This window comes from Salvelinus sp. IW2-2015, linkage group LG4q.1:29, assembly GCF_002910315.2.
Source record: "Salvelinus sp. IW2-2015 linkage group LG4q.1:29, ASM291031v2, whole genome shotgun sequence".
NCBI lineage: Eukaryota > Metazoa > Chordata > Actinopteri > Salmoniformes > Salmonidae > Salvelinus > Salvelinus sp. IW2-2015.
Genome location: NC_036842.1, coordinates 65041387 through 65058549, shown reverse-complemented (window position 1 = coordinate 65058549; position 17163 = coordinate 65041387). Strand labels below are relative to the sequence as shown.

At 41.8% G+C, this 17163-nt stretch overlaps 1 protein-coding gene and 1 long non-coding RNA gene across 2 annotated transcripts in view; one reads left to right on the top strand and one right to left on the bottom strand.

Annotated features, from left to right (window-relative positions):
- Nucleotides 1-7551: 7551 nt before the first annotated feature.
- Nucleotides 7552-8292, top strand: LOC139027575 (uncharacterized). Its single transcript, XR_011479700.1, has 3 exons — nt 7552-7640; nt 7927-7998; nt 8216-8292. It is a non-coding gene; the product is annotated as an uncharacterized lncRNA (long non-coding RNA).
- Nucleotides 8293-10647: 2355 nt separating this feature from the next.
- Nucleotides 10648-17163, bottom strand: part of LOC111962372 (partitioning defective 6 homolog alpha-like) — a 49063-nt gene continuing 42547 nt past the window's right edge. The window contains exon 3 of the mRNA XM_023985413.2: nt 10648-15266. Within this exon, the coding sequence (XP_023841181.1) occupies nt 14359-15266 (908 nt within the window). The 3' untranslated portion in view covers nt 10648-14358. The remainder of the gene's footprint in view (nt 15267-17163) is intronic.

Below are 17163 nucleotides of genomic sequence, written 5' to 3'. Positions count from 1 at the left end.
CAATGACGGCCTATCCCGGCCAAACCCTAACCCGGACGACACTGGGACAATTGTGCGCCGCCCTATGAGAGTCCTAATCACGGCCGGTTGTGATACAGCCTGGAATCGACTGCTGCACCACTCGGGAGCCCTTTATCCCGAACCTGTTAAAGACTGACATACTGGGGCACATCATCTTTCAAGCACATACCTATACACACTGTAACCCATGTTGGATGAGGTTTTAGTTGTTTTAATTAATGTTSCTCAATTAGTTAAATCTTTAGGTGGCGCTATCCATTCGCATGGGTTTTCACTATAGAGTTTACCAGTAATTCTGAACAATACATTCAGTGATGGACTTTCAATATTGGAAGCAGCCAGCAGATAGATTTTGATTATATCTTATGACATTATAACAAAGCCTGCATCTCTTGATGGCTTTCAAAAACAGAAAATGGCTTTTAAACTCCTATAGCCACCCAAAATGTATATTTCCATTTTAAGATCATTCATTATGAAATAGAATGACTAATGTTTGTGTGTGTGTGTGTGTGTGTGTGTGTGTGTGTGTAGAATGATCGTAATCTGTCGCGCTTCTCCTGGGACTTTTATAGACACACCTACAGTAGCAAACAATCTCCCTGTTCTCCTTTTATGTGTTATGTTTTTCAAATGGAGAGGCGAAGGGAATGGAATTAGGAATTAAAAACAAACAAGCTGTGCACAATTTACTTCTATTATTATTTAAATTTCATATTGAGTTTAGCAATTGTGAAGTGAGTTACCCTCTACTTGGCATGAAACTTTTAGAACCTTTAAAAAAATATATATATATATAYAYATATATATATATATATATATATATATATATAAAAGAGATTATAATGATAATACAAATTTAAAAACATACCTATGTACTAGAAAGAAATATTGTATTCTGTTTAATTTTGACAGAATTATTTTTATTAAAATACACATCCATAAGCATAGTTTTGGTCTCTTGTCATTCTTTTGTGGATGTACTGCTTTTGAATGATGGTGATTTGAGGTTGACTGAAAAGTTAAAATATGTCTATATCTACAGTACCAGTCAAAAGTTTACTATTTTCTACATTGAAATAACACACATGGAATCATGTAACTAAAGTGTTAAACAAATCAACATATATTTTAGATTCTTCAAGTAGCCACCCTTTGCCTTGACAGCTTTGCACACTTMTGGCATTCTCTCAACCAGCTTCACCTGGAATGCTTTTCCAGCTGTCTTGAAGGAGGTTCCATATATGCTGAGCACTTGTTGGCTGATTTTCCTTCACTTTGCGGTCCGACTCATCCCAAACCATCTTAATTGGGTTGAGGTCGGGTGATTGTGGAGGCARGGTCATCTGATGCAGCACTTATACATGATCCCAAATGTGTTATTTCATAGTTTTGATGTCTTCACTATTATTCTACAATGTAGAAAATAGTAAAAATAAAAACCCTTGAATGAGTAGGTGTGTCAACTTTTGACTGGTACTGTATATATTTGAGAACTTTGGTTCCAACTGTGATTGGAAGGGGCTTGCACCTGTATGGTTGAGGAACAGAATATGCAGGAGTATAGCATGTGGTAAATGGCTCACTAGAGCCCCCTACTGGACAACAGCACTATTAAAGCTATGTAAATCAGTATTCAACTTTTTAAAATGTATTTAACTAGGCAAGTCGGTGTCGTGTCTTTGGCATCATTAAATGAAGACTTTTCGTTTTTATCAAAGATTCTCTGTAATTAGTATTACGCGATTAACCTGATTAATCATGTAACTAGGAAGTCGGGGCACCAAGGAATATATTCAGATTACAAAGTTATAATTTCCTAATATAACCTTTCAGATATTTTCATATCTGATCAATAGTCTACTGATTAATTAATTAATTATTTTACCTCACGTTAGTCTCATTCCAAACGTCGTAAATTGTTGGTTATCTGTACAAACCCAGTCTTCACTATGAGTCATCCATACATCAATTGTCTTAAATCATTTATTTATTACTAAGTAATTCACAGAAATGCATAAACAAAGTAAATATGGTTACAAGAAATGATAGGAGAATGTGCCCTAGTGGACTAAACCGGTATCGCGGCTTGGTGGACAAAAGGGGAAGTGGGGGTCAACTGAGATGAGACACTACAAAGTTGATAATTATAACAATTGAAATACTAATCCTTTGCACATGAACGCTCACTCATTCGGGAACAATTGCAATCAATATATATATTTACGCTCAGTGTGTCTTGATCGCTGTTGAAAAGTTAGTTTCTGTTGGAAAGTTTCTGTCCTCTCTCTCGTGGATAGTTCAGAGTGACATTCATTCGTGTTGTTGTAGAATGGATGTTTTGGCGGTTGTCGTTCTTCGCGTTCAATGATACCGAATTCCTAACTGCAGACTAGTAATTAATATCAAAGACTTGTTCTTATTCTGTCGGCATCGATAGTCTAAGAGTTTAACCACGTGGTATGGTTAAAAGATTCAGCAGTCTGCTCTCAAACCTTGGCCCTCTCGTTATCGAGGTAAGCTGGTCTACTGAGAATTTCTCAAAGTTGGGTTTTATTCGGAATTGCAGAAAAGGGGCTGTCCCAGGATGCCTGACCCTAACTGGGCTCATGGGCGGTCCTCTGATTTAGTTCAACTCAAAAGGGAATTGGAGTTTCCTTTATTAAACAGTCCAAAATCACATTACACAATTTTACAGACAGTATCATACTCACTCATTCATCTTATACAACAATTAGATGTAAACCTCATATCTGAGTCTATTATATAAACAGCGTTATGGTAATGTAGCCGCACTGTCTCCCATGAGCTTCCCCAAGTTGTAACAAATGGACCAGTTCCTAGCTGGATTCTTAACCGATCTTTTATACCTTCTCCGGAACGTAAACGTTGTTCGGACCTCAAGTTCTGTGAGGTGGAAGAAATTCCTTTGTTCTCTATGAAACTTCACTCTATCTCTATACTGTGTGGCCATAAGGCAGGGTCTTCCCTAGGAATTTACGACCTCACTGACCACAGCAGCCTAGTTGTAGGGGGCAGGGAGAGGGGGATGGGGCTTACTGTACCCAAACAGGGCAATGTCATGACATAGGTTAAGAACAAATTATTACTTACAATGATGGCCTACCACGGCCAAACCCGGATGGCACTGGGCCAATTGTGTGCTGCCCTATGGGACTCCCAATCACAGCTGGATGTGATGCAGCTTGGATTCGAACCAGGTGACGCCTCTTGCACTGAGATGCAGTGTCTTAGACCGCTGTGCCATTCGGGAGCCCAAAACTAAAGAGCAAGTGGAGAAATTATGAATTGATGAAGCACACTTGTCTACAAAATATAATAATGTCTTCCCCATGCAAACTTTTCAGCTGGTGGTGCTAATGAGAGAGGGTGTGGTAGAATATACAGGTTGAGCCTCAAGATGAGGGGTACTGTGGTCTGTCTCCACCTAGTGGTAAAATACACTCACCAAAAAGATTTAGGGTTTTGAAACTGCAGTAAAGTGCAGTAACTGTAGTCGACTGGTATTTTGGACGCAGTAATTGCAGAATAACTGCAGTTACACTGAAAATTTACTGCAGTAAATAAAACGTATTTTAGATGCAGCATACTGCAGTTATACTGCACTCTGACTGCAAGTTTTTGTTGGTAAGGGCAGAAATGGAACCAGTAAAACAATTGGGAAGACAGAGCAAGTATATTTCAACTGCAGTAGATAYAATTGATGTAAAACCATTACTGTATGTTGAATATGTTAGGTATTGGGAAATGAACAACCGGGCTAGGCAAAACTAGGGATAACCAAACAACATCAAAAGCATAGGCAAAATGGACTAACACAACTGGTTTAGACAATAGTTAGAGAGCTTTTTTTCATGAATGAACAAGAAGTACAAAGGAGGAGGGGGGGTTGTCAATGGGCTAACACACTATAGTCATTCTCTAGGATAAGACTTATAGGAACTGAAGGGTCTGAGGAATGGATCCAGAACGTCTCTCTCGACCTCCGCTTTTGTGTTTGCTAACTTTTACAATTCTGAATATAACTCACAAAGCGAGTGACCTCCCTTTGAAATGGAGAGCCATTCACTTTGTGTGATTATTCTGATGAAGGCCATTGTAGGCCAAAACCTTGCTTAAATAAAACWAAAACATTTTTATGGTCAGTGAATGTTGTGCCGTTTCCCTTGCAATACATATATCACAAATGCATGGGAGATCAATTATTTCAATTAAGCTTTTGTTTCAGGCACTAACCTGGCTACCTTCTGAAAACCATGGGTGCAGAGGAACCCACAAAGAGCAAAAATATTACTCAGTTCCATAAAATGGAAAGGTCTGCATGCTCTTTTAATTAATCTTCATAACTTGCAGTTGATCATCACAGCCTTTACATCATCACTCCACTGCAGTGGATTAATCAGATAATAGGTTATTTTGTTGATATACTCTTGTCATACTGTGATTTGAAACATGGAAATATGTTAGAAAATCCTCAGTTCTTAGAGATATTTGCAATGTTCTCTTGGTGCCATATTTACTTGGTTTTGGGAGAGGATGATCGATTTTTGCTGCAGCCAGTGAGTGAGAATGACTGAATGATGAAAGTAACCACATAAACATAAAGGCAGATAAGGCGAGGATGTTGAAGCGTGTGCGGTAAACATTGCAGAACAGTTGGAACGAGATTGTAACCATGAAGAAATCCAATCATGTCGTGGTTTATACAATGTAGCTTATAAAGTGTATACTGTGCCACTGGTAGGAAAAGTACCCAATTATCAAACTTGAGTAAAAGTAAAGATAACTGAATAGAATATGACTCAAGTAGCCTAAAAGTGAATAGCTGTAGGGGAGTACTGATAGAAAAAGACACATATACTTCTCTCATTCTTGAATACACTCTAACACAACGATACAAACATTCATTGTTGAGTCTGGGACATTTTTTAGTGTCTGAGATTTAATATAAACATCCAGAGTGATGGGCAAGAAGGACATTGACATTATCTGGTTTTGCAATCACTTCTTGCCCTTGTGAGCACTAACTGCAGCTATACCAGCAGTAAATAATCATCCTAAATTAATCAAATAATGTCACAGGAAATGAAAACGTCTATGGGAGGGACACTGTTATATCCTCCACAATTAGAGTTAATGACCCACAGGGGTCGCTGGGGGTTTGTATTGGTGGTGGTAGTGCCTGTGCTTTTGGTGTGGGTCGTGTGACTCACATTTGCTCGATGTGGGCAGCAGCTTTTGGAATGTTATGAGACGGGACACACAATCAGAGAGAGAATAAGTCAGTCAGTCATTTTCAATTTGTATTTGTTGAATTAGGTTCTGAACATTATTACATTCTGTATTGGATATTTGTTTGTTTATTTGTTATATAAGCACATACAGGTAACTGACAAAATAATGGAAACACTTGAGTAAATTAGGGATACAAAGTATATTGAAAGCAGGTGCTTCTACACGTGTGTGTGTGTGTGTGTCACCAGATCTCATCCCAATTGAACACTTGTGGGAGATTCTGGAGTGGCGCCTGAGACGGTGTTTTCCACCAACATCAACAAAACACCAAATTATGGAATATCTTGTGGAAGAATGGTGGCGGTTCCCTCCAATAGAGTTCCAGAGACTTGCCAATCTATGCCAAGGCGCATATAGATATATAAACTCTGAAAAACACCGAAAGAATGAAGCACAGGGTCCCTGCTCATCTGCGTAAACGTGCCTTAGGCATACTGCAAGGAGGCATGAGGACTGCAGATGTGGCCAGGGCAATAAATTGCAATGTCTGTACTGTGAGATGCCTAAGACAGTGCTACAGGGAGACAGGATGGACAGCTGATCGTCCTCGCAGTGGCAGACCACGTGTAACAACACCTGCACAGGATCGGTACATCCGAACATCACACCTGCGGGACAGGTACAGGATGGCAACAACAACTGCCTGAGTTACACCAGGAACGCACACAATCAGTGCTCAGACTGTCCGCAATAGGCTGAGAGAGGCTGGACTGAGGGCTTGTAGGCCTGTTGTAAGGCAGGTCCTCACCAGACAGACCTCACCGGCAACAACGTCRCCTGTGGGCACAAACCCATCGTCGCTGGACCAGACAGGACTGGCAAGAAGTGCTCTTCACTGACGAGTCGCGGTTTTGTCTCACCAAGGGTGATGGTCGGATTCGCGTTTATTGTCGAAGGAATGAGCGTTACACCGAGGCCTGTACTCTGGAGCGGGATCGATTTGGAGGAGAAGGGTCCGTCATGGTCTGGGGCGGTGTGTCACTGAGCTTGTTGTCATTGCAGGCAATCTCAACGCTGTGCTTTACAGGGAAGACATCCTCCTCCCTCATGTGGTACCCTTCCTGCAGGCTCATCCTGACATGACCCTCCAGCATGACAATGCCACCAGCCATACTGCTCGTTCTGTGCGTGATTTCCTGCAAGACAGGAATGTCAGTGTTCTGCACATGGCCAGCGAAGAGCCCGGATCTCAATCCCATTGAGCACGTCTGGGACCTGTTGGATCGGAGGGTGAGGGCTAGGGCCATTCCCCCCAGAAATGTCAGGGAACTTGCAGGTGCCTTGGTGGAAGAGTGGGGTAACATCTCACAGCAATAACTGGCAAATCTGGTGCAGTCCATGAGGAGGAGGTGCACTGCAGTACTTAATGCAGCTGGTGGCCGCAGCTGGTGGCCACACCAGATACCGACTTACTTTTGATTTTAACCCCCCCCCCCCCCCCATTATTCAGGGACACATTATTCCATTTGTTAGTCACATGTCTGTGGAACTTGTTCAGTTTATGTCTCAGTTATGTTCATACAAATATTTACAGATGTTAAAAGTTTGCTGAAAATAAACGCAGTTGACAGTGAGATGACGTTTCTTTTTTTGCTGAGTTTAGTAGCCTGTTCAATTGTGCATCAATAATTCAGCATAGCAAGTTTGTATGAAGGTCTGGTTATTAAATGGGTAAATAGTTCAATAGTAATATGCTCTAAAACGCTCTGTTGACAAACACACTTTGCTGCCCTGTTTCCAATTGTCCACATGGCTGTGAGAACCTATTCAAGTAAGTCAATACATTTTGAAAATGTAAAAAGAACTATGTATAATTAGCTAACTAGCTAACGTTACAGTACAGGCTAACTCAAATGAGCTGCTAAATGAGGTAACTTAGCTAGCTAGCCAACTTGACATACTGTATAGATAGATAGCTAAGTTAATGAAATATCACCAGCTACCTAACTAAATATTAGCTAGCTATCTTGATGTATTTATCACTGTAAAAAACAAACTCCAAATGCATTTGTAGGTAGCTAGCTAACAGCCATGGAGGAGGGTGAAAGGATAACATCAACATTAGTAGTTCCAACTTTCAAAGGCTACTCTGGATAGGGTAGGTACTAGTAACATAATAATAATAACTAGTAACATAGATAATAGTAACATAATATTCAGTGCAGTGTAATTTGAGTATAATGAAGTCTGTTTCTTGCGAGGTTTTCTGTCCTCGGATAAAGAAGGCTATGAAAGCCTGTCTACAGATGAAGAGGTCCCAATGAAGAGCAGTGGTTCTCAGTCCTGGTCCTAGGGACTCAAAGGTGTGCACATTTTTGTTTTTGCCTTAGCACTGCACAGCTGATTCAAATGGTCAACTCATCAAGCTTCAAGTGGTATTTATGTATTCATTTGTGACACTATATTGTTTGTCCTCGTGTGTCCGTTCATGTTTTTCAGCATAAAGTACTCTGCAGCCACTTATTGTAGACACCAGATGAGGCCAGACACACAGATTCATGTTGAACACTCTTTAACTACCTTATTTTCTCAATAACAGTCTCTCTCCTTCACTTCATCCCTCTCTCCCCTTCTCCCTAAATCCTTTAGGTTATATCAGCTGTGTCGGTGAACCCCTCCCGCATCTGAACTGGCTACACAGAGGGCACAGCATGACCATAGGTGAGAGGTCACTTGGTCAGGTCAACAGGAAGTATTATTAAAGAGATGCTTTACATTGAAATACAGATAGAGAAGCAGTAGTCCCAGAGTTAATGATCCAAGGTCAGTTTTGCATTTCACCTCCTGATAATTATGATGACTGAGTGTTAGAATATTTTTTTTAAACACAAGGCTTAAACATGCTTATTCTCTCTCTCCATCGGTCTCTCGTCTGCAGGTATGTTTTGATGTGAGAGAGGACGCCAACCCCCAGTCCCGTCATCGCCACCTCACCCGCTCTTAAGATAACCTTCGGGCCGACTGGGAGCCGAAGGCTGGTTAGGAGACACCACTAGACACTATTATGTAATTGTGATGAACTGAGAGAATATTAGGGTAGCACTGTGATTCATGAATCATATGCTGCCTTCCCTGCTCCTATGTTCTTACCTCTTTCCCTTTCTTTTACACCTCTCTCGCCACCTCTTTCTTCCTCTGTTTTTATAATGCACAACAGATGAGCATTGAAGTAAAGATATATTCATAATATTTATAATGCATGTATTTATAACACTTGGATAATGAACTTCCAATAAAGCATTTCACATTCTCTACTGGTTGAAATTAAGTCTCTCATTTGATGAAATACTACACCTATCCTGTGTTTATCAGATCAATGCAGATTAAGGAAATTAGATATCGAAATGAACTGGTTTTAGAGTATTTACATGATGCATAGGATGTGTAGTGTACTGTTTTTTAAATTATATTTCTGTATATATGAATCAGCCTTTCACTAGTTAAGTCATGTTTCTAGTCTATTGCATAGTTACAATGTGTAACCATTGATGTCCGAGGACCAAGATTGGTAACCACTGTTGAAGTGTATAATTGTAATACATACATGCAGACACAGCATCATTCAAAGACTGGTATTTGATACTCCTGGTATTGGATATGACTGAAAAATAATCTCAGACATTCATACCTGAACTGCACCATTATTTGCCWAGGTAGAGTACATGATCAGTGAATATATTAAATGTACATGCTACAATGTAGGGAATCACATGCATTGTAATAACTACATGTATATACGACTTGCATCCTTGGCACAAAGTTATATTATAATCTACTCAACCAATAAGCTTCATTGTCATTCAGACGACTGTTTTGAAGTTGATACAACTGGCTATGATTGCYGAGGTTCATAGCTAAATTCTGAACTAATATGTATAACAAACGTTTTAGGGTCAATACACAGATCGGCTACATAGCTAACTACACATCCATTGGCATACAGGTCTTTTTATCCTCCACTGCACAATAAGCAATAGTTAGCTTGCTACGTTATTTCATCTATCTGCATTGCATGGAAAATATAACCAAGGCAAGCTTACAAAATTGTACATTTAATTTGCAGTAAATGCTTTAGCTAGCTAGATTCTTTACATCCACTGTTTCACAAGACGACTGCCTGATTTGCTGGTTGTTTCAAGAGTCCCTAAAACAGCATTACAATTTCATACTCATGTCACAACACCCATAAAGCTAGCCAGCTAACTTTAGTTGGCTAATGTTAGCTCGTCAGTTAGCTTGCTAAATCGCGATTTTCGTAAATTAACTTTATGATAAAAAATATGTATAATCCTTTGTCTCGACATTAACATATTCCTGTCAACTGTTCATTTTTTTCATGATTCGTTATGACGTTATAATCACTTACATTTGCTTCCATCCTAGTATTTTTGTCAGCCATCTTTGCTGAAGAAAGTCTCCAGCCTTGGGTCGCATAGCATCAAATTCGTCATGGGAACCACTCGATATTATTGGTCATCGCCCAGCGGTCGCCGCTGGTGATTTGCATAAAATTGGGAAAAGTTTATTTTTCACCGCCTCCCACGCCACCTTCCCACCACCCGAAGGTCCCCCGCCCTCTCCGCTTTCCTTCCATTGAAATKAATGGGAAGCGGTGCTTCACCACATGCCATCTTGTGCTAGTGTACATGGGTCGTTAATGTGTTGTGAAATCTTTGTATAATTCTCTTAATTTTTCTGGACCCCAGAAAGAGTAGCTGCTGCCTTGGCAGCTAATGGAGATCCATAATAAATATTAATACAAAATACAAATACAGTTGTGTCAAGTTGGCTGGATGTCCTTTGGGTGGTGGACCATGGGAAACTGGTCCACCACCCAAAGGGAAACTGGGGAACACATGGGAAACTGTTGAGTGTGAAAACCCCAGCAACGCAGTTCTTGACACACTCAAACTGGTGCACMTGGCACCTATTAACATATACTGTTCAAAGGCACTTAAATCTTTTGTCATGCCCATTCACCCTCTGAATGGCACACATATACGATCCAGGTGTCAATTGTATGAAGGCTTAAGAATCCTTCTTTAACCTGTCTCCTCTCCTTCATCTACGAATTAAAGTGTATTTAACAGGTGGCATCAATAAGGGATTATAGCTTTCACCAGGTCAGTCCATGTCATGGAAARTGTATATAAAACACAGGAAAATCATGTTTTTGACAGCACTGGGCCTTTAAAGCATATTGAGAAAGAGTGAGTGAGAGAGAGAGGTGGGGCAAGGCCAAGGGTAAAGGATTCAGAGTGAATTAGGCCTATGCGACCACAAAAAAACATCTGAGTATTGTATTTTTTTTATTAATATTTTATTATAATATGTAATTTCACAAACAGCATATATGACATTCACAGTATTGTACACCCTGACCCATCAGATTCATATAAACACTTTGTTCCTCTGTTTGGTTCCCGGTACTCAAAGAAATAGAAATGTCCTCTCCAGGATTCTCATATACAAATAAAAGTACAAGAATAAGAAAAATACTCTCCATATTTTACACATTTATAAAATGTTCTTTTCCAACAAAATCTCCCAGTGAATCAAAAAAAATCCCTTGTTTATATAATTTTTCATTTGTATCTATACATATACAATTACATACATGAAAATATTATTCGGTACAGTACGTGGTAGCTTTTCTGTTATAGATGAGTGCAGATTTCTGTAAGTAGATTAAAAGACCATACTGTATCTGTGAAGGTGATTCTCTTGTATTTTCTACAAGGATGTCCAAGGACTATGTACTTGTGTTTCTTGGTTTATAAAGAGAACAAGCTTTAAAAATGCATCTTATGATGGCCTCTTTCAATAGATAATTGCCCCTCCCCTCTTATCAAAGAGAACATCTTCATTCTCAGGTTAATTAATGTAGTGACCCATACAACTGCAGCTCAGTGCCAGTGACCCATACAACTGCAGCTCTAGTAAAACAATAACGACCAGGCCATAGGAGGTCTTCATGCTCTGCTGGTTTTGTTGTGTCTTATTGGTCAATTCAATAATCTAAGTCAACATTAAGATGGGGAGTTAATAAACTTGTGTTATTCCAGTGATATTCCAGTTGGTTCCAGATTGAGTGCTGACCTACAGCTACATCATGTCCATGTAAAACACAATATTGTCCTTCTGGTGTGGTAGGTCATCTGATGCTCCTGCTGTCTCTGTGATTCACTCCAGACATAAAGACACAGCCAGAAACAGACACAGCCCATCAACTAGCCTGGAGGTCGTGGGCATTGCTAACTGTGAGGGCCGTCAGAGTTTTCCTTCAGTCCAGTACTAACAGAGGGTCAGGGGGCCCTTGTGTTCAGGAGTAGTGAGGGTCAGAACCAACAACCATAAGCTTGGAGTTTTTTTTTAACCCCCTTTTTCTCCCAATTTCAATTACGATCTTGTCTCATCGCTGCAACTCACTTGGGAGAGGCGAAAGTCGAGCCATGCGTCCTCCGAAACATGACCTCCTTAACACCCGCCCGCTTAACCCGGAAGCCAGCTGCAGGAAACACCGTTCAACTGACGATCGAAATCAGCCTGCAGGCACCCGGCCTGCCACAAGGAGTCGCTAGAGCGCGATGAGCCAAGTACAGCCCCCCCGCCAAACCCTCCCCTAACCCGGGCGACGCTGGGCCAATTGTGCACCGCCCTATGGGACTCCTGGTCATGGCAGGTTGTGACACAGACTGGGATCGAACCCAGGTCTGTAGTGATGCCTCAAGCACTGCGAAGCAGTGCCTTAGACTGCTGCACCACTCGGGAAGCCAAGCTTGTAGATTTTAGACCGTCTGCCTCACAGCTCTCACTGCAAGATGATACCCAAAGCCTCAAAAGTAAGAGGAACTCTCTCCTCCTTCCCTCTCCATGCTCCTCTGGTTTAGATATCAAGAAGGGAGTTAATTGTATGAACAAGGTCCCAATGTGCAGAGCTCTAGGCTTTTCAAACATGAAAGGAATTTCCTTATTTTACACAAAAACACGGCAGTCACAAGTGGGCCYGTAGACAGCTGGGTCTATAAGAGGYSGTGACCTTCTGGAGCAACAGCACTCCATGTTATTTCTGTTGTGTTCCCCTTCTGTCAAATTTTCAGGGGAGAGAAACCTTGTCCTGAAGGAAAATGGAATTGGTTTCTCTAAAAGCAAGATAGCAAGTCTGCCAGGGAAATTCTCCAGGATCTAATGTTTCATGCTGGGACCTCTGTAACTCCAAGCAACCCCTGACTTCACTGAAGCAGATACTATGAGAGAGGAATACAAAGCCAAATCACCTGACTATGTTTAAGATTAGGCAAGTGTTTGGTGGCTGTAAAGTAAATAAGACGGTGGTATTCTCTTGAAGATGGTTCTGGGACAGATTCAATTGTTAGATATACTGCTATAATGCATCCCCATTCCCCACGTCAGTGTGTAAACGTTGTCACTATCTGAAAGTCAAATAAATATGATTTTACCTCTACATCGGGAGACAGAGGACCATATTTCCCTCCTATTTCCTATACTAACACCATGATGATTAACAGCCCCATTACATATTTTCCTAGAAAAGAGTATGATATGCCATAACTTTGTGTATTGAATTGTAGTAGGGATGTTCAGATGGGACCCATGGATCAAAGCACACATTGTAAAAGCCTCACTTGACTTTGTTGTGTTGTGTGTACAGTAATACCATGACATTCCTCCTGGGGATGAGCAGAGGAAGACCGGTATGTTTCGAGATGTGCTGTATGTGAATCCAATTCACAATGACTTCTAATCAGAGGAATAAAAGCTAAGACTGTCTATTATATTGAGAAGATATTTGAGTGAGCACTAACAATGGAAATACATGTCCTCAAAGATGGGAGGCGAGATCAGGTGGGACCATTCTAGCCAATAAGCGGGCAGACGCGTGTGAACAACAGACCATAGAGATAGATAGAGGACTCTTCTTTGTATTTGTGCCACCATAGGCTATTTAAAGTAGTACATTTTCTTCATTGGCTTATTGCCTCCAACTCAAAAAAATCCCAACCCAATTGACTACTTTAAAAATGGTGGAAGCCCTCAATGGCAATGTCCATGGTAAAAGGGGTTATATCCATGAAGAGTCCTCTATCTATCTCTATGACAACAGGCACTTCTCTGATATAAAGTCGTTTTTGGGTAAGTTGCCGAAAAGCTACGTGCGTCCACATATATCAGTGCATTCGTAACAACCTAACCATTACGAAATTTCTATTCGATAAAATAAGCCTCACCTAGCAAATTAGCAATTGTATTTTTTGATGACCAAATTCAACCCTCTCATGCACCTTCATACAAAAATTCCTCACTTTGTGGGCTTATTTTCGTGGACAGATTTTGTAAAACCTCCCGCGTCGCCTATTCCTCTCTGATAAAAGCTATTGTCAGCTAAGCAGGCGAACAACCAGCAGCACAGCACAATCAGCAATGATTGTCACAGTCACAGAAGAGAACACACTGTTTGGACATGCTGAGGAAGTATTGCAGAATGCAGGAAGAGCAAGAGAAAAGGGCTATGTTTGTTAATGTCCCACACAGACAGACAGACATAACATTTCACATTCTGTCTGCTTCTCCTGCCAATCTTTACMTTTGCACTGACACCCAACGGCACTGTTTAGAATTGAAGTGAGAGGTGGTCTTGTTTGAAAGTAAAATATAAGTGATAAAAATAAGGCGAGTTGTGCGGAAAGCCGTAAGGCACTTCCATTATGGTGGTGGTGACAGCGATCATCATGTGTTTTGTAGTAAGTAGGCATCAGGATTCACACTACACTGACCACTGAGTTCATTACATGATGACTGCTGGTTCCACAGTGTTTAGTTGCATGGAATACACATCAGATACTTTTAAGGTAAAGCCATCATCATTGCCTTTATCATTGTTGTGAGTTGTTTTCTGTTATGAGGTAACAATTAAAATTGTTGTTTTATGTTCAGATAACGTTCATATGTTGATTTTCTCCAATTGTGCATGTTTAGTCTTCTGTTATTAATGTCCGGGTTTTACAGTGTGATGATGTTCCCATCCTCTCTCATGCTCTCCTGGCTGCTGCTGGTCTTGGTGGGGCTGCCGTTGTGTGTAGGGGTGGTCAGGGAGCTCAGGGAGGCCTTGCTGTCTGACAGAGAGCCGCTGCTGGGCAGGGACATGCTCTGGGGGAGGGGCCGTTGCCCCAGTGACGAGGACAATGGAGACTCTCTGTGGCTGCCGTTACCGTTGGACACACAGCGATGGGGCAGGTAAGGTGGCAGGCTGTCAGTCTCAATGATAAGGTCTCCATCTCCGTCCTCGTCGCTGTCGCCCTCCGCCACGCTGTTACTGTTGCTATGGTGACTGACACTCTGAGAGGCAGTGCTGGGGGCTGAGTCATGGGAGAATGCGGAGCCTACGGATCCAGAGGAGCTGTTCCCCCCTGCCGAGACCCTGCTTGCCCGGGGCACCACGTTGTTGCGCTGGTTGGCCGGCTTCACCGTCACGATCAGGTTGTGGCTGTTGGCCACCATCATGTCTGTCACCTGGTCCAGAGACTTGCCAGCCACATCAATGCCGTTGACCTCCAGGATCTCATCGTTGACCCCCAGCAGGCCTGTGCTCTCAGCCAGGCCTCCACGCACCAGCCGCGAGATGAAGACACCAGGCACCTTCTCCACGCCATGAGGTGTGACCCGCATGCTCACCCCGTCCCGAATATAGAAACCCAGGGGCTTGTGGGTACCGTGCTTGTGCAGGCGGACACGCCGGTGTGTCTCGGGCAGGATGTCGACATCGATGATGGAGGAGATCTGGCGGAAGTCCTGGGGAAGGCCAATCATCAGGCCTGGTTTGGTCTTCTGCTGTGCCGGGAGCAACCCTGCCAGGCCTTTTTTCCTCCTCTGCAGGGAGTTGGTGGCAAAGACCACAGGCTCATCCACATCTACAGGACAGAGAGAGGCACAGACAAAAGCCATGTCAGACAAAGACATAAAATGACAAGGCAGCACCAGGGTCTCAGTTCATTCCAAATATGGACCATCAAATAAATGGTAGTATGCTCTGAGACAGTAAGGGCATTATGTTCAAGATGTCAACAGCTAACCTAGGRGTAAGACATGGGTTCAATCTGGTCAGTTGGAGAGTAAAAAGAAGGGAAACAGCACAGGTTTTAAATCGCCTCTAATCTTTTCTAATGCCAACCGTCTGTCTTTCCGTGTGTAAACCGTCAAACCCTAACTTTAAGATGTGGAGAAAGTTCACCTTTCAACTCTCAAGAAGGAAGTCTCATTTCCCTACTATACAAATACACCTATTGATATAGAATGCAGTGGTCTCACTTTATCCTGCTGTATGTTTCTTTTGGCTTTTCTCTGGGAGATTCGTTAAGATCAAATATTATGTCAACCATAGTGAAGTTATATAGTCATTTCTATGATGTCAACAATCTGACCTGAGATTTTCAAAAACAGTTGGTCTCTATTCCACTGTTTTCATAGTTACCACTCCCAATACCTCTTAACCCATTTCTCCTCTCTGTCTGTCCATCCCTCACACACACACACACACTTTTCCCCCCTTTTTTTTCTCCACCTTTATTTAACCAGGTAGGCTAGTTGAGAACAAGGCTAGTTGAGAACAAGGCTAGTTGAGAACAGTTCAACACATACAACACAGAGTTACACATGGAATAAACAAAAACATACAATCAATAATACAGTAGAAAAAGTCTATATACAGCATGTGCAAATAAGGTAGGATAATGGAGGTAAGGCACTAAAGAGGCCATGGTGGCGAAGTAATTACAATATAGCAATTAAACACTGGAATGGTAGAATGTGCAGAAGATGAATGTGCAAGTAGATACTGGGGTGCAAAGGAACAAGATAAATAAAWAAATAAATAAATACAGTATGGGGATGAGGTAGTTGGATGGGTTATTTACAGATGGGCTTTGTACAGGTGCAGTGATCTGTGAGCTGCTCTGACAGCTGGTGCTTAAAGCTAGTGAGGGAGATATGAGTCTCCAGCTTCAGTGATTTTTGCAGTTTGTTCCAGTCATTGGCAGCAGAGAACTGGAAGGAGGCGACCAAAGGAAGAATTGGYTTTGGGGCTGACCAGTGAGATATACCTGGTGGGTGCTGCTATGGTGACCAGTGAGCTGAGATAAGGTGGGGCTTTACCTAGCAGAGACTTGTAGATCACCTGGAGCCAGTGGGTTTGGCGACGAGTATGAAGCGAGGGCCAGCCAACGAGAGCGTACAGGTCACAGTGGTGGGTACTATATGGGGCTTTGGTGACAAAACGGATGGCACTGTGATAGATTGCATCCAATTTGTTGTGTAGAGTGTTGGAGGCTATTTTGTAAATGACATCGCCGAAGTCGAGGATCGGTAGGATGGTCAGTTTTACGAGGGTATGTTTGGCAGCATGAGTGAAGGATGCTTTGTTGCGAAATAGGAAGCCGATTCTAGATTTAATTTTGGATTGGAGATGTTTAATGTGAGTCTGGAAGGAGAGTTTACAGTCTAACCAGACACCTACAGTCGTGGCCAAAAGTTGAGAATGACCCAAATATTAATTTCCACAAAGTTTGCTGCTTCAGTGTCTTTAGATATTTTTGTCAGATGTTACTATGGAATACTGAAGTATAATTACAAGCATTTCATAAGTGTCAAAGGCTTTTATTGACAATTACATGAAGTTGATGCAAAGAGTCAATATTTGCAGTGTTGACCCTTCTTTTTCAAGACCTCYGCAATCCGCCCTGGCATGCTGTCAATTAACTTCTGGGCCACATCCTGACTGATGGCAGCCCATTCTTGCATAATCAGTGCTTG